The sequence below is a fragment of the Vipera berus genome (assembly GCF_964194415.1).
Source record: "Vipera berus genome assembly, chromosome: W".
Classification (NCBI taxonomy): Eukaryota; Metazoa; Chordata; class Lepidosauria; order Squamata; family Viperidae; genus Vipera; species Vipera berus.
Genome location: NC_138210.1, coordinates 51934316 through 51955443, shown reverse-complemented (window position 1 = coordinate 51955443; position 21128 = coordinate 51934316). Strand labels below are relative to the sequence as shown.

General features: G+C 41.2%; 1 protein-coding gene across 5 annotated transcripts; it reads right to left on the bottom strand.

The window, feature by feature from the left end:
• Positions 1-1676: 1676 nt before the first annotated feature.
• LOC308676507 (uncharacterized protein) lies at positions 1677-19561 on the bottom strand. Of its 5 annotated transcripts, XM_081342340.1 has the most exons (6): positions 6763-7291; positions 6593-6619; positions 5600-5652; positions 4701-4838; positions 3744-3890; positions 1677-2046 (listed from the first exon to the last, which is right to left on the bottom strand). In XM_081342340.1, exons 3-6 carry the CDS (start codon positions 5603-5605, stop codon positions 1924-1926), a joined length of 414 nt encoding a protein of 137 aa, XP_081198466.1. In that variant the 5' UTR covers positions 5606-5652; positions 6593-6619; positions 6763-7291; the 3' UTR covers positions 1677-1923. The 5 variants fall into 5 exon arrangements, with proteins under 5 accessions (XP_081198466.1, XP_081198468.1, XP_081198465.1 ...); XM_081342342.1 differs by lacking the exons at positions 6593-6619; positions 6763-7291 and adding an exon at positions 19496-19561; XM_081342339.1 differs by lacking the exon at positions 6593-6619 and having other exon boundaries at positions 7070-7297.
• Between the last annotated feature and the right edge of the window lie 1567 nt (positions 19562-21128).

Genomic DNA, 21128 nt, shown 5'->3' with positions numbered 1-21128 from the left:
TAATTCAGTGGGCTTTAACCTTGTTATAAGGTCATTTGACTAAGCAGAAATATTTAGGCCTAATTGTGTCAGTCTGGGAGGCATATTATAGCAGCAATCTTTTAAGTCAGTTAAGATCAAAGGCCCTCACACCTTAATCCTCAATTGTTACATATTTACCCTGGTTTTGTTCATTGCCCTTCAAATTGTTTTGCCCTCAAGTCATTTGCAGATAATCTTTACTCAAAGAAGTACACAATTTCCCTTAGCTCCATATGTGTGTGTACATAAATACTTGTGAAAAGATGAAGGTATTTTGCTTGATATTTCTGTACTGATCTGAAAAAGGTACACGCGTGGGTTTGTGCATGTGCACATATATATAGTAGCTCATTTGATGCTGTATACTGATATTTTAAATCAAGAACCATGGCTTTGGAGAGCAACATTTGACCTATTGAAAGAATTCTGACTATGCTACAAAGACAGCAACCAAGATAGCATTTGCCTTAATTTGTTTACCTACGTGAGGAACAGCATTATGTAGTTACAGACATGTGAGCTGGGCTATCTGGATCCTTGCACAAATAGATTAATGGCCCTGGGCAGCTTGGCATAATAACACAAAGCTTCATTGGTGCAGAGGTTTTTCCTTCTGGCCATAACCAAAAACGTTGGCCTACGTGCTACCTAAATGAGGCACCTCAGTTATCTTTCAGTGGAAGATAAAAAACGGAGCAAGATGAACTTTTAATAGCTGGTGTGTTATAAAGTACCAAACAGGGACTGGAGGGAGGGGGATATAGCTTGGCAGTCCTGCTCAGACAAGAATGTTAGTGGATGAACCCATATTCCTTTTCAACCTACCCTTCTTCTTAAATGCAGTTTTTAAGTTCCCTGGTAGGAAAATATGAGCTTAAAATATAAATTTCTTTAAAGTTGAACGTTAAAAAAATGAATAGTTCACATACCCTGTTCAGGTTATGGCTTGTTTATCTATAGTTCGAATAAACTAGAGCTCTGCATCATAATGAAACGTTAAGCCAGCTTACAAACCATTGTGGTGTTATGTATTGATCACACAACATAGTAACTCAAACTGGCTCCATGATGGCTTGGCATAATGTGCAGATTCAGTCAAGATGTACTTGTGGGAGTTCACAAAGATTTTGAATTGGACAACTATTTGTCTGAAATGGTATAAGGTATACTTGAGCAGGGGGTTGGACTAGAAGACCTCCAACGTCCCTTCCCAACTGTATTATTATTCCAGTTATTTCTGTGTACATTTCTGCTGCCTTGGCTTCCAAGTTCAGTTGCAGAACCTGCACAAATCAATAATTTCAAAATTGTAGAGTGCTTATTTATGCCACAAGCAAAATTCACTTGAGTTTCCAGATTGTAACTAATAAAGTGATTTAGGTAAAGAAGACTTTTTTGTGACCATGGAAGCAGAGAAAAATGCATTGGTTGAACAATAGTTGAATAAAATTGAACAATCAGATCTGAATAATCAGAACTGAATAATCACATTTAGTCCCATATTTATCAACCAAAGTGCATATGAGCACCCAAGCACTTCCATAAAATTGGCATCCAAACTCTTCACTGTTTGCATTTATACGTGTCTACTGTACATCTACATCCACATTGTTTTTTACTAGCCTTTTAATGCATATACAAAAATTAGACAAGGATAGACAATTCAATTTATTATAAATGCAGCAGTTCATATAAAACATGGTATCAATCATCAAAAAAATCGGTGTTTTGAAGAAAAAAAAGCTATAAAAAGAAGTGCAAAATTTCAAATCTCTTGGCAACAGAAAAGTTAATTTTGCCAATGTCAGCAACAATTTGTTGTATTAACCATCACTTGCAGTCGCCTACATTTTTCCATGCACCCAGATAAAAAATCTCTTTTATTTAGAAAGCTAAGATCCCTTAACGCAATTTGATTTCAAAACAAATACAGTTGATATTCTGGCAGTCTGGGGGCTGGTATGTACAGGCACAGTCACAAAGTGGACACAGGCGTGGAAAGGAGCAACTTGCTGGTTCCAATCCCTGTTGGGAAGAGAAAAATCATACGTTGTTAAGCCACAAAATGTTCTCCATCAAAATCTATTAATCCCTTTAAACTGAAGGCATGGAGCAATATTCCAGAGTGATTAGCATAAAGCTGCTGGAATTGTGATCTGTGTTTAAGGAAGAGATAATAGGCAGCATCAAGGACATTAGTTGGAAGTCACTCTGAATGCTGAAATTCATTTTCTTTCAGAGTTTGTATCTAACCGAAGACCGAGACAAACTGAACTTATATTTCTTCACTCAGGAACAGTCAATTAAATTCTATATGAATTTAATTGACAGTTCCTGAGTGAAGAAATATAAGCAGTTCTCAATTTATGACTGGCTGCTTAGTGATTGTTCAAAGTTATCACAGACCTCCCCAGGGCTAATGACCTGGTTCCGAAGTTTCAATGGCCGTTCCCCACCCCACCCACCCCGTCATGTGATTGCATGTCAGGCACTCAGAAACCAGCTGACATTACCGTTTGCAGCATCCTGCAGTCACATGAACATGTTTTAGGGCATTTTTGCTGAAACTCGACATTTACTTCTGGCTTTCAGCAAAAATGGCCCATAGCAAACAATGGGTTTGCTTTACAGCCATGGTGTTTGCTTAACAACCGTCACAATAAAGTGTAAAATTGGGTTGGTCACATGGGTGTCCTGATTTACAACTATCATGACTTACAACCACAATGGACCGGCACCACTGTGATTGTAAATTGAGGATTACCTGTATTGCATTCATTCTTAAGTATGACATCATGGTTCCTACTCCACCATGTATTGACTTTATTTCTCAGTCATTTATGCTTTTCAGCTCAAAAATTAAAATATAACTTAAATCATTCAATTTATCAAATCTGATTGTTACTCTTTGAGGAGAAAAACTCTAAAAATATTTAATTTTTCTTGGCTTTGAGATGACATCGCATGCTTAAAACAGACATTGTCTCTTGTCTGTTTTATTGAGGGTTGTTCCTGATTTTGTTTAATCAATCATACTTTTAAATGCTAGCGGGCAACTCTAAATTGGCGGTTGCAGCAGTCTCTCATTTGCTGTCATTAGGTGAATCTTGTGCAGTTACAGCATCTTGTGGTGCCATAGCTGCCATTTGCAACCTCCTACCAGCTTCCTCATTGACTTTGCCAATCAGAAGCCAGCAGTGAAGGTTGGAACTGGCAATCACGTTACTGCAGGATGCTACAATGTTGTAATTACAAATCAGTTGCCAAGTGCCTGAATCGTAATCACATGACCACAGGACACTGCAATGGTTGCAACCAGGAGGACCTATTGCAAGTGCCCCTTCTTCAGCGCTGTTGAACTTTGAATGGTTGCTAACTGAGTGGTCCTTCAATGAGGACTATCTGTATAGCCAAATAACGCTGCTCCCCAGTCTAAATCCAACACCAACCTTGCCCTTTGACCCAAATCCAGAAAAAAACAAAATGTTCAAGGTTTCAATTCTACTGACCCACAGCCATCTGGAATAATTTTGCAAAACTTAAAGGACACAATGTGTTTATTTTAGGTTGGACCAAAATATATATTTTCCATTTCACAGACACCTCTTGCATTTGCTAAAGGCTGAAGGTTTTTCCATAGGCATTCAACAGAGTCCTAACAACTGATGATCTAAACCAGCTACCTTCTTACTCTAGAAAAATAGGGCATTGAGAAAACTTACGTTAGCACAAGAACAACAGTGATCTAGACAACGGGTTGGAGTGGGAAGGGCACAGTCACATGATTCGGCACACGCCATACAGCATTCACACATAGTTGGCCAAGACCGCTTCTCACAGGAACAGCAATTGGCACAAAAACCTCTGGCCTGAGCAGCAGTATTAAAAAGCAAAACAGGATATGGCTTAATTACAAAATAACTACAAGCAACTCCACCTGTATTGAGTCTCACTGGTCAAAGCCCCTATATAATTTATTTCTTAGATTTACATATTGCAAGTACAGGTAGCCCTTGATTTATGACCACATTTGAGCCCAAAGTTTCTGTTGCTAAGTGAGACAATTGAGTTTTGCCCCATTTTTAGTTAGGTGAACCACTGCAATTGTTTAGTTGCTAACACAGTTCTTAAGTAAATCTGGCTTCCCCATTGACTTTGTTCATCCAAAGGTCACAAAAGGTGATTACATGATCCCGGGACATTGCAACCGTCATAAATATGAACCAGTTGCCAAGCGTCTGAATTTTGATCACGTGGCCCTGGGGACGCTGCAACGGTTGCAAGTCTGAAAAATGGTCATAAGCCACTCTTTTCAGTACCAGTCATTAAAGAAATGGTTGTAAATCAAGGACTACCTGTAATCCATAAGTGTCTAAGCAGCAACAATGCATGTTGGCAATCTTTGGAGAAAAAGCTAAGGTAAGACTAAATAAGGTAATAGTGGAAAATAGATCTGACTATATGGAATAACCAATGCAATCTGTGTGAATGAGAGAATCCAGTCAGGATTTCATAAGATTAGTGCCTAAATGAATTATTTTTGCTCATTTTCCAATGGAGAACTGTTCTCTTAATATACTGCTGAAATAACAGCAGTATTAATATGGAAAATAGTTTAAATCTTATTTATCCTGTCATCTCTAAATCCCCAACTGCTGACTATCACTTCTCCCAGTTACCAGTAGGCACTGTCTGAGGACCAGGACCAGAATGAGGAGCAGCAGGTAGGAACCAACAACCAAGAAAACGATGGCAGGGAGGGGCAGGAACAAGGTGGCAGCAAAGGGGAGATCTGGTGGAGGATTCAGCGGTGGAGTCTGTAAGATGGAAAAAGTCAAAGGTAGGTTGACAGCAGGAGGGGTGAGGAGTAAGGAGGCATAAATGGGAGTTGCATGCAAGACCACTTAGGTTCAATATCAATTTTTTATTTATTTTTTATTTAATGTGTGTATCTCGCCTTTACTATTTTTATAAATAACTCAAGGTGGTGAATATATCCAGTACACCATCCTCCTCCTATTCTCTCCACAACAGCCCTATGACTAGGTTGAACTGAGAGAGGAACTGGCCCAAAGTCACCCAGCTAGCTTTCATGGCGAAGATGTGATTTGAACTCGTGGTCTTCTGCTTTCTAGCCTGATGCCTTAACCACTAGACTAAATTGGCTTGTCTGGTAAACCTCAACTAAACGTTAACAAATCAAACAGCACTGACTGGAAGTCTTTATACCAAATGTATAGCTCCTCTAGTTATCAAAACTTTGGAAGTCAGGTCATCTTTTAGATTAATGCTCCTGCTATACAGCAAATACAACCAAGTAACATATAGCACATAGTATGACATGCTTACCGCATTTTGTGCTATATGTTACATATATGACAGTTATCAAATGCTTAACACTGAGATTATTTCACAACTGTCAGCGTTCAAAATATTTGGGTTTGAACTCTGGGCTTCTAAGATAACTGATCTGTAGGTATATTTATGAAGTCCAGTACCATTCTGATGGAGACCCAGGAGAGGGGAATTATTGAACAGCCTGCATCTAACACCCATCTAAGATGGGTGCTGCACTTACTGCCATTCCTCAGTTGGGAAATGAGTCTGGAGGCTCCATAGATGTCAAACAGTCTTAAGAGAAAGAGAATATTGTCAATAAATTTCATCACATAAGCATAATGGCATTGATCAAAAACCAGTCAGGACTTAATCTAAGTTCCTGTTTCCATATAAATACATACCTATGCATACTTTTCAAGCAGCATACATTTAAAGAAAGCCAAGTCTTGTTCAAGAGCCGATCTTAGGCCCTCGTCTTTTTTTTCTAACTTCTACATGCACCACAGATTTTCAGATCAGCTAATGAATTTGTAATGAAAATGTCAACTATTTTTCAGATTGCAGGATATGAATTCAATAGTTAATAGCCTTGGTGGAGCAGTGGGCTAATGCCTCCTTAAGTAACACCAGCTGCCTGCAATTATTGCAGGTTCGCATCCCACCAGGTTCAAGGTTGACTCAGCCTTCCATCCTTCCCAGGTAGGTAAAATGAGGACCCAGATTGTTGGGGGCAATTAAGCTGACTTTGTAATAATGCCGCTTGGGGGGGGGGGCGAAAGCCCTAATAAGCAGGCATATACATAGAATGAAGGCTATTGCTAAGCACATTTGATTTGTGCTTAGATTGTAAGCCACCCTGAGTCTTCGGAGAAGGGCGGGTTATAAATGGGATTAAAATAAAAATAAAATAAAAAATCTCTATTGGGCCTTCTGCACAATTTCCTGCCTCAAATTGCTTCCCTTGATTGCGAATATTACATAAAAAAAATTCTCACCCCTAGACTAGAGAATTCAGACTTAGCCACATTTAAGCTATGTGGACTTCAAGTCCCAGAATTCCTCAGCCAGTAAGGTAATTGCTGGCTGGGGAATTCTGGGAGCTGAAGTCTATGCAATCTTAAAAGTTGTTAGGTTTGCAAAACACCGCGTGAGAAAGTACGAAGGCATCCTTAATCCGACCTTCCTCTCTCAAGCCCCACAACTCGTTAAATCATTTCCCATTAGCATTCACCCTATGGACGTCGCTCATCTTCCAGCACAGGGGTCTTCAAACTTGGCCCTTTTATGACTTGTGGACTTCAACTCCCAGAATTCCTCAGCCAGCAAAGCTGGCTGAGGAATTCTGAGAGTTGAAGTCCACAAGTCATAAAAGGGCCAAGTTTGAATACCCCTGTTCCAGCAAGTTGCTTAGTTAATATGTAAATAAGCGTCGAGATTACAGTATGCGCTTCGCGAACCAACCAATAACCCGGCGAGTCCTTCGGGGAAAGGGCGGTATATAAATCTAATAAAATTAAAATTCAATTCAATTCATTCTAGGAAGTCAACCCAATGTCCGTTTTCACAGTTCTCGGGTTCTCCTCCCGCCAGGAATACTTCAGGTCAAATGCTTCCCGAATTTCTCTGGGTCGCTCCTTCTCTCGGCCTAACTTCACATGGTCGTCGTGGAGAAAAGGATCGACTAAATAAAAAAAAACACCAAACAAACCCTGGGATCTAAAATCAAAATCGCGTTCTTCCGTCGCCAAGGGAACTAGTTGCACTCCGACGTTGTGGCAGGCTCCTACGGGTTCCCATCGCGACCAAAATTCCTGAAGCCGTCTGGGCTCGCGGAAGACTCAAGGGAACCAGTGACGTCATCGAGAAACGCTTTCCCCTATCAGTTCTGGGTCATCCGCCATCTGAAGCAGAAGCCCCCCCTCCTCCACGTTCTGGCAGAAATACGGCAACTGCCCCCCCCGAACTGACGTCATCGGGGAGAGGCAGGCGGAGGATTTTTCCATCGATATAAAAAGGGGGGGTGGAACGACAATATTTCAATGTTTATGGGGAATCCAAGCCTTTCCTATTCCATCAGCAGCATAAATTATACGCTAATTTCTTATATTGCTAATAGCCCAGGACAAAGGATTGTTGTTTCTTTCCCGTTTAATCTGTACAGAGTCCATCGGCTCGTTTCTTTTACAAACCCACCCAGCAACAAGTCTGCTCTTCGGCGGGCCCTTCGATCATTATGGCAACCAATCATAAACCCGGAATGATGAGACGGGATGGGAAAGATTCAAAAGACGTGTTCCAATTGGAAGTTCGTAGCGGCCTCCGGCGTCCGTTCTCCCGCATGCCGGACCTGCGCATTTGCCTCGTTCTAAAGAAGCGCTCCAGCTCTACGGTAGTGCGCAAGCGCAAGCGCTCAGCGCTGGCGGAAAAGAAGATTCAGTCTTTCAATGGTGGAGGGAGAGCCGCTGTCAGATTTCATTCTGTTTTCTACCTTTCCCTTTCTGTAGGTTTATACATGTAATTGCTCAGGCTACGCCGGCCTTAACTTTTGCGCTGTTGAGTCTCATTTTTAACCAGTCTATTATCACATACAGGGTCGCTCTGCAGAATGAGATGGGCAGCATATCACTTTAGCATATTATCTTAACATCATTGTTTTTTTACTACTTACATCAAGACTGTAACTAGCAAAAAAATAAATAAATCCAAAGCCCTAACATGGAAACACTTTCCAATGTTTTATATATATATATATGTGAAACCATTTTAAGGTGAAAATGATTTCCTGGGTGAGCTTCCTGCGTTTTGAAGGTTGCAAAGGTTTGCATTTGTTGCTAAAAGCCTCAAAGTGCCTCTGGTCGCTATAGAAATCGTGGTCTACCTACCATGCTTTGCATAGTAAGAACTTTAATCTACTATGCAAGAGTTTTCTGTATGATTGCATTATCGACTTGATAACTCATATATGGAAGGAAACTCTTAAAATGGGTATAAATCAACAAGTACATTTTTAATAATATGTCATGTTTACTATTAAATATTTAATATTTACTTTGTATTATCTATCAACATTAATATTCTTAAATATCATATTTGATCATTTGCTTTGTTGATTTTATTGACGTTTGATGATTGCGAGCTGCCCTGACTGGTGGAGGCATGCACGTTTAAGCCATTATGATTATTAATTTATCCTATACAAAGGGAAAGCCGGTTTATCTTCCAGATGGCCCGTTAAATCATCCTCTGTGCCCAGAAGGAGAAGCAACAAAGAAAGGCAAGGGAAATAAAATGGGATGGCGACCCCACTCCTCTTTAAGACACCTGATCCAGTGGGACTTTTAACTCTTCCTTTTCCTGTCTCTACCTTGAAGAGCGGCTACCATGTTACGCATGCGCAAAAAGCGCCTTCCCCGACTGCTCTCGTTGCGGCACCTTTGTCGTTGCTATGGGAACGGCAAACTCAAGGTGGCGGCCACAGGGTATTCCGGGGACTCGAGAGAGGCTCGTGGCAGGTGGGCGGGAGGGTAGAGAGGAGCGGGCTTTTCATTGGCCAGCATGTTTAAGGGGCCCCCGAAGATGCTCCGCAGGAATTCAAATATGCCAATCATCACTCGTTAATTAGCCCCCCAGCTGGCGGAAGCGGGGAGGAGGCGGGGCTCACAATGTAAATTTATTTAGTCTGAAGGGAGGAGAGATGCTCTCCCCGGTCCTTAAAAGCCATTAAGCACCGGCACATCTGGCTATGACGTCACTGAAGGAAAGTGTTTAGCTCGTTGTGTTGCATTAACCGTACTTTTCTGGAAGGCTGCATTCCTTGAAGCATGATTCCGACTTTAACAAACAAATGTATTTATCTATTCTAAGAGGGTTCAACTTTTCTATAATTTTTGTGTTTTCTACTGTACCATAGTAGACTAACGTATTAACCATTTATTTATTAAAACAATGTTGTTCAAGGTTACAGATATGAAGATAAACTAATTCAAACGAAGAAAAACTAAAGGGTAAAGAAAAAAGTGCAAAGAGATAGAAAAAAAATAAAAGTAAAAAATAAAAGATATATAAAAATGACTTCCCCTCCAGATACTGTAAGTAGAAACAGTGGCAGCAAACTAATACTTTTTCTTTTGTTTCAATTTTAAAAATGATCTCATATCTCATTCCTTATCAATGATCAAATTATAAAAACTCAATTTTAATCAGCAAAAAGCAATGATGAGCTATTAGAAATAATAACTTATTTTAACTTTAGTCCATTTTGTATTCCAAGTTATCCCTTCCTCTAAAGAAAAGCAGAAGAAATCCCTCCCCATTTATTCACAGATCCTTAAAGCCTTATCATTCAGCCCTGGTCGTTAATAGGAAACAGAAACCACAACACATATATTTTAACCCTGGTCAGATAAGTTCACTTATCTTCCATTTATTTTTTAAAAGCATAATCTTTAACCCTATCAAATGATATCCCACAAATTGATTTCTTATCACTTTCTCTATCTCCTTTCAGGAACAGCTTCAGTAGTTCAACACATCCTGTTTATAAAACCAAATAAGGCTTTCAAAATCATTCTTCTGGTTTGTTACAGTATTTGTACGTCCTCTTTAATTATTAAGACATTAGCTGGTTTCAAATGTAAACTCATTATACTGTAGCATCCCTTTAAATATCAGTCTTGCTCTTTGGTATAAATCCATTTTCAAACCCACAGCATCTTTTTCCATGTCCATTTTCAATCAGCCCCAATCTCTGTTTTGTCCAGTAAAATCTGTCCTCCTATATCCTCTGATAAATCCATTTTTATTATATCAGACAATCTTATAACCAATTTCTGAGGACATTGTTCCCAAACAAACTTAATTTCTTCAACAGTCAAATAGTATTGCTCCATTGTGTTTAACATTCTCCTCCCCTTTAATTGTAATACTTCGTTCCCTCTGTCAACCTTCAAAGTTCCCACATTATATGTTTATTTTCCAATCAGCAAATTTTTCCCATGGGAGGATTTCTTAACAGTTAATTTCAGAATCTTCATGTATTTTTTTATAATATTTTAAACACCCCACGGGAAATATTTTCCCAAGTCAACCTAGCTCTTTAACTTTCAGAAGTCAACATTCTAGTTCCCCTTTTGCTGTTTTTAAAAATAAATAAAGTTTTTCTAATCCTTAAACTTATATAAAACTTCTTTCATCAAGGGTAGAAATAAACTTGCCCTTCAGAAGATTCTTAACATCTTGAAAGTCAATAACAAGAAATTCCTAAAGTAGTGGGCCAACCCAGTGTCTGTCTGAAGGCACTGAATCTGGGCTTAGGCAAGACCAGACCTGGGCATTTTATGCCCCCCCAGGCCGTTTGGCTGACCCAGTCTGGCCCACATGAGGTCAATCAGAAATTAGAAATCAAATGTATATTGATGTGTGTGTGTGTGTGTGTGTAGCAGAAGAAGCTAAGTTGGGTCTGGCTCCTTGAATTGGTTGGTGGTCACAGAAGGATGAGAGGAGAAAGTTCTCTTCTGCACCTGTGCAGCATTCACCCCTCACCTGGAGCAGCCTAAGGAGTTGAGCCGATGGAATTTGAGGACACCAAATCAATTTACATTGGTTCCAACCATCACAAAAGTTCCAGTTTCTCATGTGGCCCCTTGGGAACATTAATTGCCCACCCTGGGCAAGATTATTTTCCCCTGCCTCTTAGAGTGCTCAAACCCACTGGAGATTGCTATTTTGCAATCTCTTTGGGGGTAGACGCTGTATGGACCAAGCCTGTGGATGGTCCTAGACCAAGTCCTTTCCTTGATCTGGAGTTTCAAGGAGCTCTTCCATTCGCCGGCTCCTCTTTTTGCTGAGATCATTGGTTCTGTGAGAATAGTCGGCCACTGCTTCCCCAGATGTTATGCATTAACAATTTCTATTGCATTTAATTGTTTATTTAAAGATTTATAAGACTGGCCAAGTCAGTGTCAGTGTAAAAGCTTCAAGAGTGATTTTATCCGTAAGTACTCATCTTCAGTGGGAAACTCCTCCCCAGAGTTGGAATAAATCAAGGTTTTATATAAAGTGCAATTCAGTTTCAAATAGATATAGGTCCTTGGTGGTGCAGTGGTTAACAATACAGTGCTGGGGACAAACTGTATACCCACAGCCAGGAGTTTGATCCTGACTGGCTGAAACTTGTCTCAGCTTTCCATCCTTCTGAAGTTGGTAAAATGAGAAGCCAGATTGTTGGGGGCAATATGCTGATGCTGTAAACTGCCCAGAGTGCTGTTACCAATTTGTGCTACGTTACTTTGGGTGGTCACAAGAGAGCAGTAAACAGAGGCTAACCACAACCCCTTTGCAGACATCTAGTAATCATCAAGAGATTTGCAGCCCAGATATCGTTATCCTAGGGCAGTCATCAGATGGAAATCTAGGCTCTATGATACGGCAGAAGATACGCTACGACAGGCACATTACAACTATTAAAGGTATGTTGGGACAACACTTAGAAATCATGGCATATCCCCCATCCCCTCGCAAATATTCAAATGTTCATAGGCTCCACCAATGGCAATCCTTTCAGGCTGGGAAATCTGGAAGTTGTAATCCAATATATTGGGGAGCACCGGGCTGCAGCATATTAGATGATAGAATTTCCATTCTAGGATTAGTATTTAATTTTCCATTGAGGATAAAACATTTGAACAGTTGCTTCTCTGATCATGTGCCATAAAGTCATTGTTGACTATTAGTGACCACATACAGCAAATTGTCTCCGTGATGATCTGCCTTCGGGTCTCCCAACATCGTATCCATGGCTATCCTCTTCTCTTTCCTTTCACCTTTCCCAGCGTTAGAGAGCTAGATCTTCACACAATCTGTCCAGAATAATTTGAGCCACGTTATTTGTGCCTCAAGACTTACTGGCTTGATTTGTTCAGTGATCCATTTGTTTATTTTCTTGGCTGCCTAACCTGATTCTTCAAAATCCAATTTTCACTTCCAGAAGCTGTCATACCCTGTTTCCCCAAAAATGAGACTGGGTCTTATATTAATTTTTGCTCCAAAAGATGCATTAGAGCTTATTTTCTGGTTAGGTCTTATTTTCAGGGCAATATAGTACTAAATGCGTCCGTCTGGTTGACAATCTTAACTGGGGCTTATTTTGGGGGTGGGGCTTACAGTATATGAGCATCCTGAAAAAATCATGCTAGGGCTTATTATCCAGTTGGTCTTATTTTGGGGGAAACACGGTAGAACACACCATTGATTCTGTGATTCTGATTTTTGTAGCTATAGACATCACAGCATTTGAATATCTTTTCCAAGGCCTTCAATGGGCGTTTTAGCATTGCTGGTTTGCAATGTACTGTATTTCACGAATTCTTGTTTCTTGTGATAGTTGATCCTAAAAGGCAAAAGCTATCCACTACCTCATTCAAGGTTTTGGTTACGATCTTTAAGTCCCTACATGGCATGGGTCCGGGATACCTCAGGGACCACCTGCTGCCGGCATCAACTCCCCTCCGCCCTGTGCGTTCCCACAGAGAGGGCCTCCTCAGGGTGCCGCCAGTCAAGGAATGCCGACTGGTGGCCCCCAGGGGGAGGACCTTCTCTGTGGGCGCTCCGGTATTATGGAACCAACTGCCGGTGGAGCTCCGGACGGCATCAGACCTCCGAACTTTCCGTCGTGGCCTGAAGACCCACCTATTTGAAATGGCTGGTCTGGCCTGACGGGGGATTATGGGTTTTAATTTGTCGTTTTAGATTTGTATTACTGTTTTTAACTGGGCATGGGTTTAATCTTTTTTTAATTTTTGTATTGTCTTTTTTATATATGCCCTGTGAACCGCCCTGAGTCCCTACCAAGGAGAAGGGCGGTATACAAATTAAATAAAACTAAACTAACTAAACTAATACAGTATATGAGCCTTGGTGGAGCAGTGGGCTAATGCCTCCTTAAGTAACACCAGCTGCCTGCAATTAGTGCAGGTTCGCATCCCACCAGGCTCAAGGTTGACTCAGCCTTCCATCCTTCTGAGGTAGGTAAAATGAGGACCCAGATTGTTGGGGGCAATTAAGCTGACTTTGTAATAATGCCACTTGGGAGGGGTGTGAAAGCCCTAATAAGCAGGCATATACATAGAATGAAGGCTACTGCTAAGCTTGTAAGCCGCCCTGAGTCTTCGGAGAAGGGCGGGATATAAATGGAATTTTAAAAAAAAAATCTTAATTGTCAAGTCTAAGGCTGGTTATTGTAGCTGTTGTCATTAATTTGGTTTTCTTTATATTTATTTTAGTCCCGTGTTTTTTTTAATTATGTCCCTAGACTTTTATTAATCGTTTGCAGATTGTTTGCCTTTTCAGCTAATTCTGTCTCGTGCATTATCAAAATAATTAAGAACTCATTATTATTAGAAAGTTAGTTTGATATAGTAGTTAAGGCACGGGTGTCAAACTCGCTGGGTCATGTGACGTGTTGCAACATATCGTGACTTTTTTTTTTGCATTGCCGGAGCTGGGGTGGGCACGGCCTCCGTATGATGCAGCCAGCCCTGGGGGCTGGCAGTTTAACACCCCTGAGTTAAGGCATCAGGCAAGAAACGGGGAGGCTGAGAGTTGTAGTCCAGTCCTGCCATAAGTATGAAACCAGCTGGTTGACCTTGGGCCAGTCACTCTTGGCTCTAGGAAGCAGGCAATGGCAAACCACTTCCAAAAACTTTGCAAAGAAAACTGCAGGGACGTGTCCAGGCAGTTGCCAGGAGGCATAAACTAACACGAAGGCATATATACACATATTATTAGTAACAAACTGTCCTGCCCTTAAAATCCATTAACACACAAGAGAATTAAAAACATAAATCATTGCTTCCCTGGTGAATTATTAGACCCCTTAAAGAAATGTAATCTTTAACAGTGAATTGTTGGTAAAGCTTACTAAATATGTGAAATGTGTCAATTATGTATAAGTAATTCATTATCCAGCTGACTGGATTTGTCTCTCTCTGTGTGTGTGTGTGTGTGTGTGTGCGTGTGCATGTGTGTGTGAGAGAGATTTCTCCATATTTCTTTTTGCTTTCTGTAACTCTTACAGCTGCTTGAGCTGAAATGGAGACAGAAATTGATAACATAAATACATACTTAATGTTTATATTTCAATAAATTAAGAATTAATGTCTTAAAGGCATAATCAAGGGAGGCATTTTATACAAATTCTGTGGGCATATCTGTGTCTTGGAAAATTGGCTCTTTTTGCCCTGTCTGGACTATATTCAAAACACAACTAAATCCTCCAGGACACTAAATTGATTGCATGTTGTGCTAAAATAAGACTAATCCTTTGCAATCCAGAGTTGCAACTCTACTTTTAACGCTAGTCACATTCACATAATAACTAAACCATTTGCAAATCATGGTTAGTTGGTTGAACCGTGGGTGGCTGCCTAATGCACCAAACAATAGGCCACAACTGTTCACATACAAGCCAAAGCAAAGTAAATCACATTATGGCTGCATGAACCAAGTCACTGTATACAAACTGTAGGGTAAATTGATATAGTATCTCCTACCCATTTTCTTTGTAATTCTTATTCCTTGTTATTTTTCCAGTCTGAAGCAACAAGCTTCATTTCAGCTTAGGTCAACAGTAATAAGTTAGTATTAGGAAAAGAATTTTCTGCTGTAAAGAGAAGGCATCCCAGATCAAGTGCAAGGTCTGAATTAAAGATAAAAAATAAATACACCTACCTAGGATGTGGATCAGAGAATAGGGAATTTATTCAGGAGATATGGTGAATGTCCCCTTCATGGATTACTGCCTTGTCGTGGCGAAGGGGCTTGCGTAATTCAATGAAGCTATGAGCTATGCCGTGCAGGGCCACCCAAGACGGACAGGTCATAGCCGAGAGTTCTGACAAAACGTGATCCACTGGAGAAGGAAATGGCAACCCACTCCAGTATCTTTGCCATGAAAACCCTATGGACAGTACCAAAAGGCAAAACGATATGACGCTGGAAGATGAGCCCCTCAGGTCGGAAGGCGTCCAATATGCTACTGGGGAAGAGCAGAGGGCTAGTACTAGTAGCGCCAGAAAGAATGAAGCGACTGGGCCAAAGCCGAAAGGACGCTCAGCTGTGGATGTGTCTGGTGGTGAAAGGAAAGTCCGATGCTGTAAAGATTTTTTCTCCATAGGAACCTGGAATATAAGATCCATGAATCAAGGAAAGCTGGACGTGGTCAAACAAGAGATGACAAGACTGAACATCGACATCTTAGGTATCAGCGAACTAAAATGGACAGGAATGGGTGAATTTAATTCAGATGACCATCAGGTATACTACTGCGGGCAAGAATCCCTCAGAAGAAATGGAGTAGCCTTCATAGTCAATAAAAGAGTAGGAAAAGCAATACTGGGATACAATCCTCAAAATGACAGAATGATCTCAGTTCGAATCCAAGGCAAACCATTCAATATCACAGTAGTCCAAGTCTATGCCCCAACCACCAGTGCTGAAGAGGATGAAATTGACCGGTTCTATGAAGCCCTACAGCACCTTATAGAACTAACACCAAAAAACGATGTCCTTATCATCATGGGGGATTGGAATGCTAAAGTAGGAAGCCAAAAGATAACTGGAATAACAGGCAAGTTTGGCCTTGGAGTACAAAATGAAGCAGGGCACAGGCTGATAGAATTTTGTCAAGAGAATACGATGGTCATAGCAAACACTCTTTTCCAACAACCCAAGAGACGGCTCTACACATGGACATCACCAGACGGTCAACACAGAAATCAGATTGACTATATGCTCTGCAGCCAAAGATGGAGAAGCTCTATACAGTCAGTAAAAACAAGACCAGGAGCTGACTGTGGCTCAGACCATGAGCTTCTCCTTGCAAAGTTTAGGCTTAAACTGAAGAAAGTAGGGAAAAGCACTAGGCCACTCAGGTATGAATTAAATCATATCCCTGTCGAATATACAGTAGAGGTGACAAATAGATTTAAGGAATTAGATCTGATAGACAGAGTGCCTGAGGAACTATGGACAGAGGTTCGCGACATTGTACAACAGGTAGCAACCAAAACCATCCCAAAGAAAAAGAAATGCAAGAAAGCAAAATGGCTGTCTGAGGAAGCTTTGCAAATAGCTGAGAAAAGGAGGGAAGCGAAAGGCAAGGGAGAAAAAGAAAGATACGCCCAATTGAATGCAGAATTCCAGAGAATAGCTAGAAGAGATAAGAATGCCTTCTTAAATGAACAGTGCAAAGAAATAGAAGAAAACAATAGAATAGGGAGGACCAGAGATCTTTTCAAGAAAATTGGAGAGATGAAGGGAACGTTTAATGCAAAAATGGGCATGATAAAGGACCAAAATGGCAGGGACCTAACAGAGGCAGAAGAGATTAAGAAGAGGTGGCAAAATTACACAGAAGAACTATACAAGAATGAGCTTAACGTCCCTGATAATCACAATGAGGTGGTCACTGACCTCGAGCCAGACATCCTAGAATGTGAAGTGAAGTGGGCCTTAGAAAAGCTGAGCAACAACAAAGCTAGTGGAGGTGACAGTATTCCAGCTGAGCTATTCAAAATCTTAAAAGACAATGCAGTAAAAGTGCTACACTCAATTTGCCAGCAAATTTGGAAAACTCAACAGTGGCCACAGGATTGGAAAAGATCAGTTTACATTCCAATTCCAAAAAAAGGCAATGCCAAAGAATGTTCAAACTATCGCACCATTGCACTCATTTCTCATGCTAGCAAAGTCATGCTTAAAATCCTACAAGCTAGACTTCAGCAGTATGTGGATCGAGAACTACCAGAAGTACAGGCAGGATTTCGAAGAGGCAGAGGAACTAGAGATCAAATTGCCAACATACGCTGGATCATGGAGAAAGCTAGAGAGTTCCAGAAAAACATCTACTTCTGCTTCATTGACTATGCTAAAGCCTTTGATTGTGTGGATCATAACAAACTGTGGCAAGTTCTTAAAGAGATGGGAGTACCAGACCATCTTATTTGTCTCTTGAGAAACCTATATGCGGGTCAAGAAGCAACAGTGAGAACTGGACACGGAACCACTGATTGGTTCAAAATTGGGAAAGGAGTCCGGCAAGGCTGTATACTGTCGCCCTGCCTATTTAACTTATATGCAGAGCACATCATGAGAAAGGCAGGGCTAGATGAATCAAAAGTTGGAATTAAGATTGCCGGAAGAAATATCAACAACCTAAGATACGCAGATGATACCACTCTAATGGCAGAAAGTGAAGAAGAACTAAAGAGCCTCTTGTTGCAGGTGAAGAAGGAGAGTGCAAAACTTGGGTTGAAACTTAACATTAAGAAAACCAAGATCATGGCATCTGGCCCTCTCAATTCCTGGCAAATAGATGGGGAAGAAATGGAGGTAGTGACAGATTTTATTTTCCTGGGCTCCAAGATCACTGCAGATGGGGACTGTAGCCAAGAAATTAAAAGACGCTTGCTCCTTGGGAGGAAAGCCATGGCAAATCTAGACAGCACACTAAAAAGCAGAGACATCACCCTGTCAACAAAAGTGCGTATAGTCAAGGCTATGGTCTTCCCAGTTGCAATGTATGGCTGTGAAAGCTGGACCATAAGAAAGGCTGAGCGCCAAAGAATTGAGGCCTTTGAACTATGGTGCTGGAGAAGACTCCTGCGAGTCCCTTGGACTGCAAGGCGATCAAACCGGTCAGTCCTAGAGGAGATCAATCCTGACTGCTCTTTAGAAGGCCAGATCCTGAAGCTAAAACTCAAATACTTTGGCCACCTAATGAGAAGGAAGGACTCACTGGAGAAGAGCCTAATGCTGGGAAAGATCGAGGGCAATAGAAGAAGGGGACGACAGAGAATGAGGTGGCTGGATGGAGTCACTGAAGCAGTAGGCGTGAGCTTAAATGGACTCCAGAAGATGGTAGAGGACAGGAAGGCCTGGAGGAATGTTGTCCATAGGGTCGCGATGGGTCGGACACGACTTCGCAGCTAACAACAACAATGGTGAATGTAGCTTGGGTTATGTATTTACATACTACACATAATTTCTGCATCTCTCTTGCCCAAAGTAAATCAATTCCAGTACCATTATTTTCAAAACAATTGATTTCGGCTGCAATTCTATATCGACACATCTAGAGCAAGTCCATCCATGTGAAATGTGCTTAGCCAGATAGCACTGAAAATAACTTATTCAAATTAATGAGATTTAAAGATTGGCAGTTTTCACTGCTTTGTGTTTTATTACGATTAAAAAACTGCTGTTTACTTGTCCCTTATTCCACATTCCCTACACAAACACTTATTTTGTTAAGTATTTTGTCACATTCTTCCTTCCAGAAGCTTATCCTCGTGTGTGTGTGTGTGTGCGTGCCATGCCCTCCCCCAGTTTAGAATTACACTAACCCTAGGAGGTAGGCTGAGCAAAGACTTGCCCAAGTAATCCTTATCACTGTGTTTTGAAATGCCATTGAATTAGCTTGTGCTATTCTGATCACTCTTAGGCAATGCATTATTTCACTGTCACAACACAAGTCATTTCTTCCACTGAATTAATCAACCAAATGTTCCGACTTGACTGCTTCATTAACTATAAAAGTAAAACTCTTCTATGTTATGCATGTTTCAATGGTGTCTTAATTAGCCCCTCAGGGAAGCATCTTGATAACATGAAGTACCCTCCATGAAGGAGGACCTATGGAATAACATGGATTTCATTTCTCACCTTTCCTGGGTTCACTAGGATGGCAGAGGAACTGGTGAGTAAACAGCTAAGGTCTTAGTATGTACACATTCCTTCTCCATCAGTTTCACAGAGGCAGTAAACAGGGGAAGAAGCTGGCTGGGTTTACATACGGGTAAATACATGTTTGTCTGTTAGCCCCAGCTTGCCTAATCAGTGTATTAAATAAGTCACAATTGGACGGGTTCACTAACACGCTGAGCTGTTAATTGTGTTTCTAGAAACCACAGTGCCCAACCAAGTTAACAAAAGTCAAAAGAGATGACATTATAGATTAGTACACACATTACGCAAACCCAACTGATCTCTTACCTGGAATGGTGAAGAGTTTCAATCCACAGTAGGAGGGGAAAGGAAGAAAAGATCTCCTCCCAGATACAGTGGTTAGTTATCTTACCTCTGCTTAATGACAGTGGGGGGAGGGGGGTCCACCAGCTTCTCAGATGATCAACTCTGCTCTTAAATGTTTGCATCAACAAGGAGGTCTTAATCTTTCATCAAATCCCTGTTCAAGTAATCCTTGTTTGGGTCCTAGGCTTGGAGAGACCCCCCCAAAAAATTTGCTGTGTAATTTATGGGACAATCCTTCAGATATTTGCCTGTTAGGCATACTTCCAAGATAACTGCACACAAATCCCTTCATATTTTTTCTTATATTTAGGCAGTATTGTTTATACCTCCTCCAGGTGGTATACTACCCCCAAAGTCTAATAACAAATTCCACAGTTCTTGATAGGCCTCTGATCTGATCCAACAAGACCCTCCCCATTATGTATTTAATCAACCAACATTTTTTATTATACACATATTCATACGTTTAGTCAACGCCATCACAACCTCACTTTGTTTATAATGAACTGGTTATTTAAAGACAAAAAAGGCCATTTCCTTTGCTGGAACTGTGGCAAGGACAAGGTATGCTTAGTCTGTAACCGGTAAAATCTCTGAAGTATTTCAGAAACAGCAAACTGGTACTAGTCTTGGGTTGTTGTTTTTTTTAAAAAAAACATATCAGAGATTTATTGCTTCCCGCAGTAAAAGTTAAGTCAAAGTGGAACTAATAGCGCCTGATAAATTGGATCTCCGTGCATTTATGCCTGAAAAAAGCTTGAGCAGCCAATGGAACAGTTGCACTGTCCTCAAAAAGTGGGAAGTTGAGGGTGTGTCATTAATAAGCCGACGAAACCCACCTTACCAAACTGATGCTCAAAGATTCTTGTGGGTTTCGGAGGAAAGGCAAGAAGACCAGTGTTGCTTCGACCAAAATTGGTTGCCTTAACCATTGAATCCTGTCCTTTGCTTTGACAGTTCTCCTACTTCTTCCTTCTGGGTTTGGTTGCTTACCCCAGTCTCTACTATGTCCTGCGTTGGATCCTGGTGCACGTCTGGAAAATGGAATTCTGCTTTGCCGTCTATGTAACTGCCAGGTGGGAGACTCCCTGGAAACCTAGACCTACCACAGGCTAAAAGACACGGGGAGAAAATCACTCACATCCACCCAGCTAGCCCAACCACTTCTGCCCATCCCTGTTTTCAGAAAACCAGCATGCTACAATGCTCGTAGTCAGCCGTAAGGTGTCACTGCTGATTTAGTTACTTCCTCCTGGCGGCCAATTTCTCTTTTACCTATCAAAGGTTGTATCAGGGTCACCTCTTAGCAGGTGGAAGATTATCCCTTAATGCATTAGGAGGGGAATGGGTTAGCTGCCCCATTGTCTCTTTCCCCTCCACAAACTGAGCTGAGATTATAGGCTTAGCTAAATTTCCAGCGATCCTGCCAGAGAAGGGAAGAGGGAGAGCTCCAGGAAGTTAGGCTTCGGTGTTGCGGGGGTTAAATGATGAGGCCTGATTAGCTGCTTTGGAAAAGGGGGAGCAATGCTCAGCCCGCTCTCAGAGGGAAAGAAGCAACGACTTAGCGGAGTCTGCTGCGGGATTTTAAGGGCAGCAAAATCTGCCTCTCTAGCTTCATCCCTCTGAGATGTCCTAAGCCTCCAGCTTAGACCTCCAATCCTGAGTCAGATCCATCCTAC

Coding starts and splice junctions, on each gene's coding strand:
- LOC308676507 (XM_081342342.1), bottom strand. Junction 3,891..4,700: donor TCCTCAGACAGTGCCTACTG/GTAACTGGGAGA, acceptor ACTGCTGCTCAG/GCCAGAGGTTTTTGTGCCAA. Junction 2,047..3,743: donor ACTGTTGTTCTTGTGCTAAC/GTAAGTTTTCTC, acceptor TCTTCCCAACAG/GGATTGGAACCAGCAAGTTG.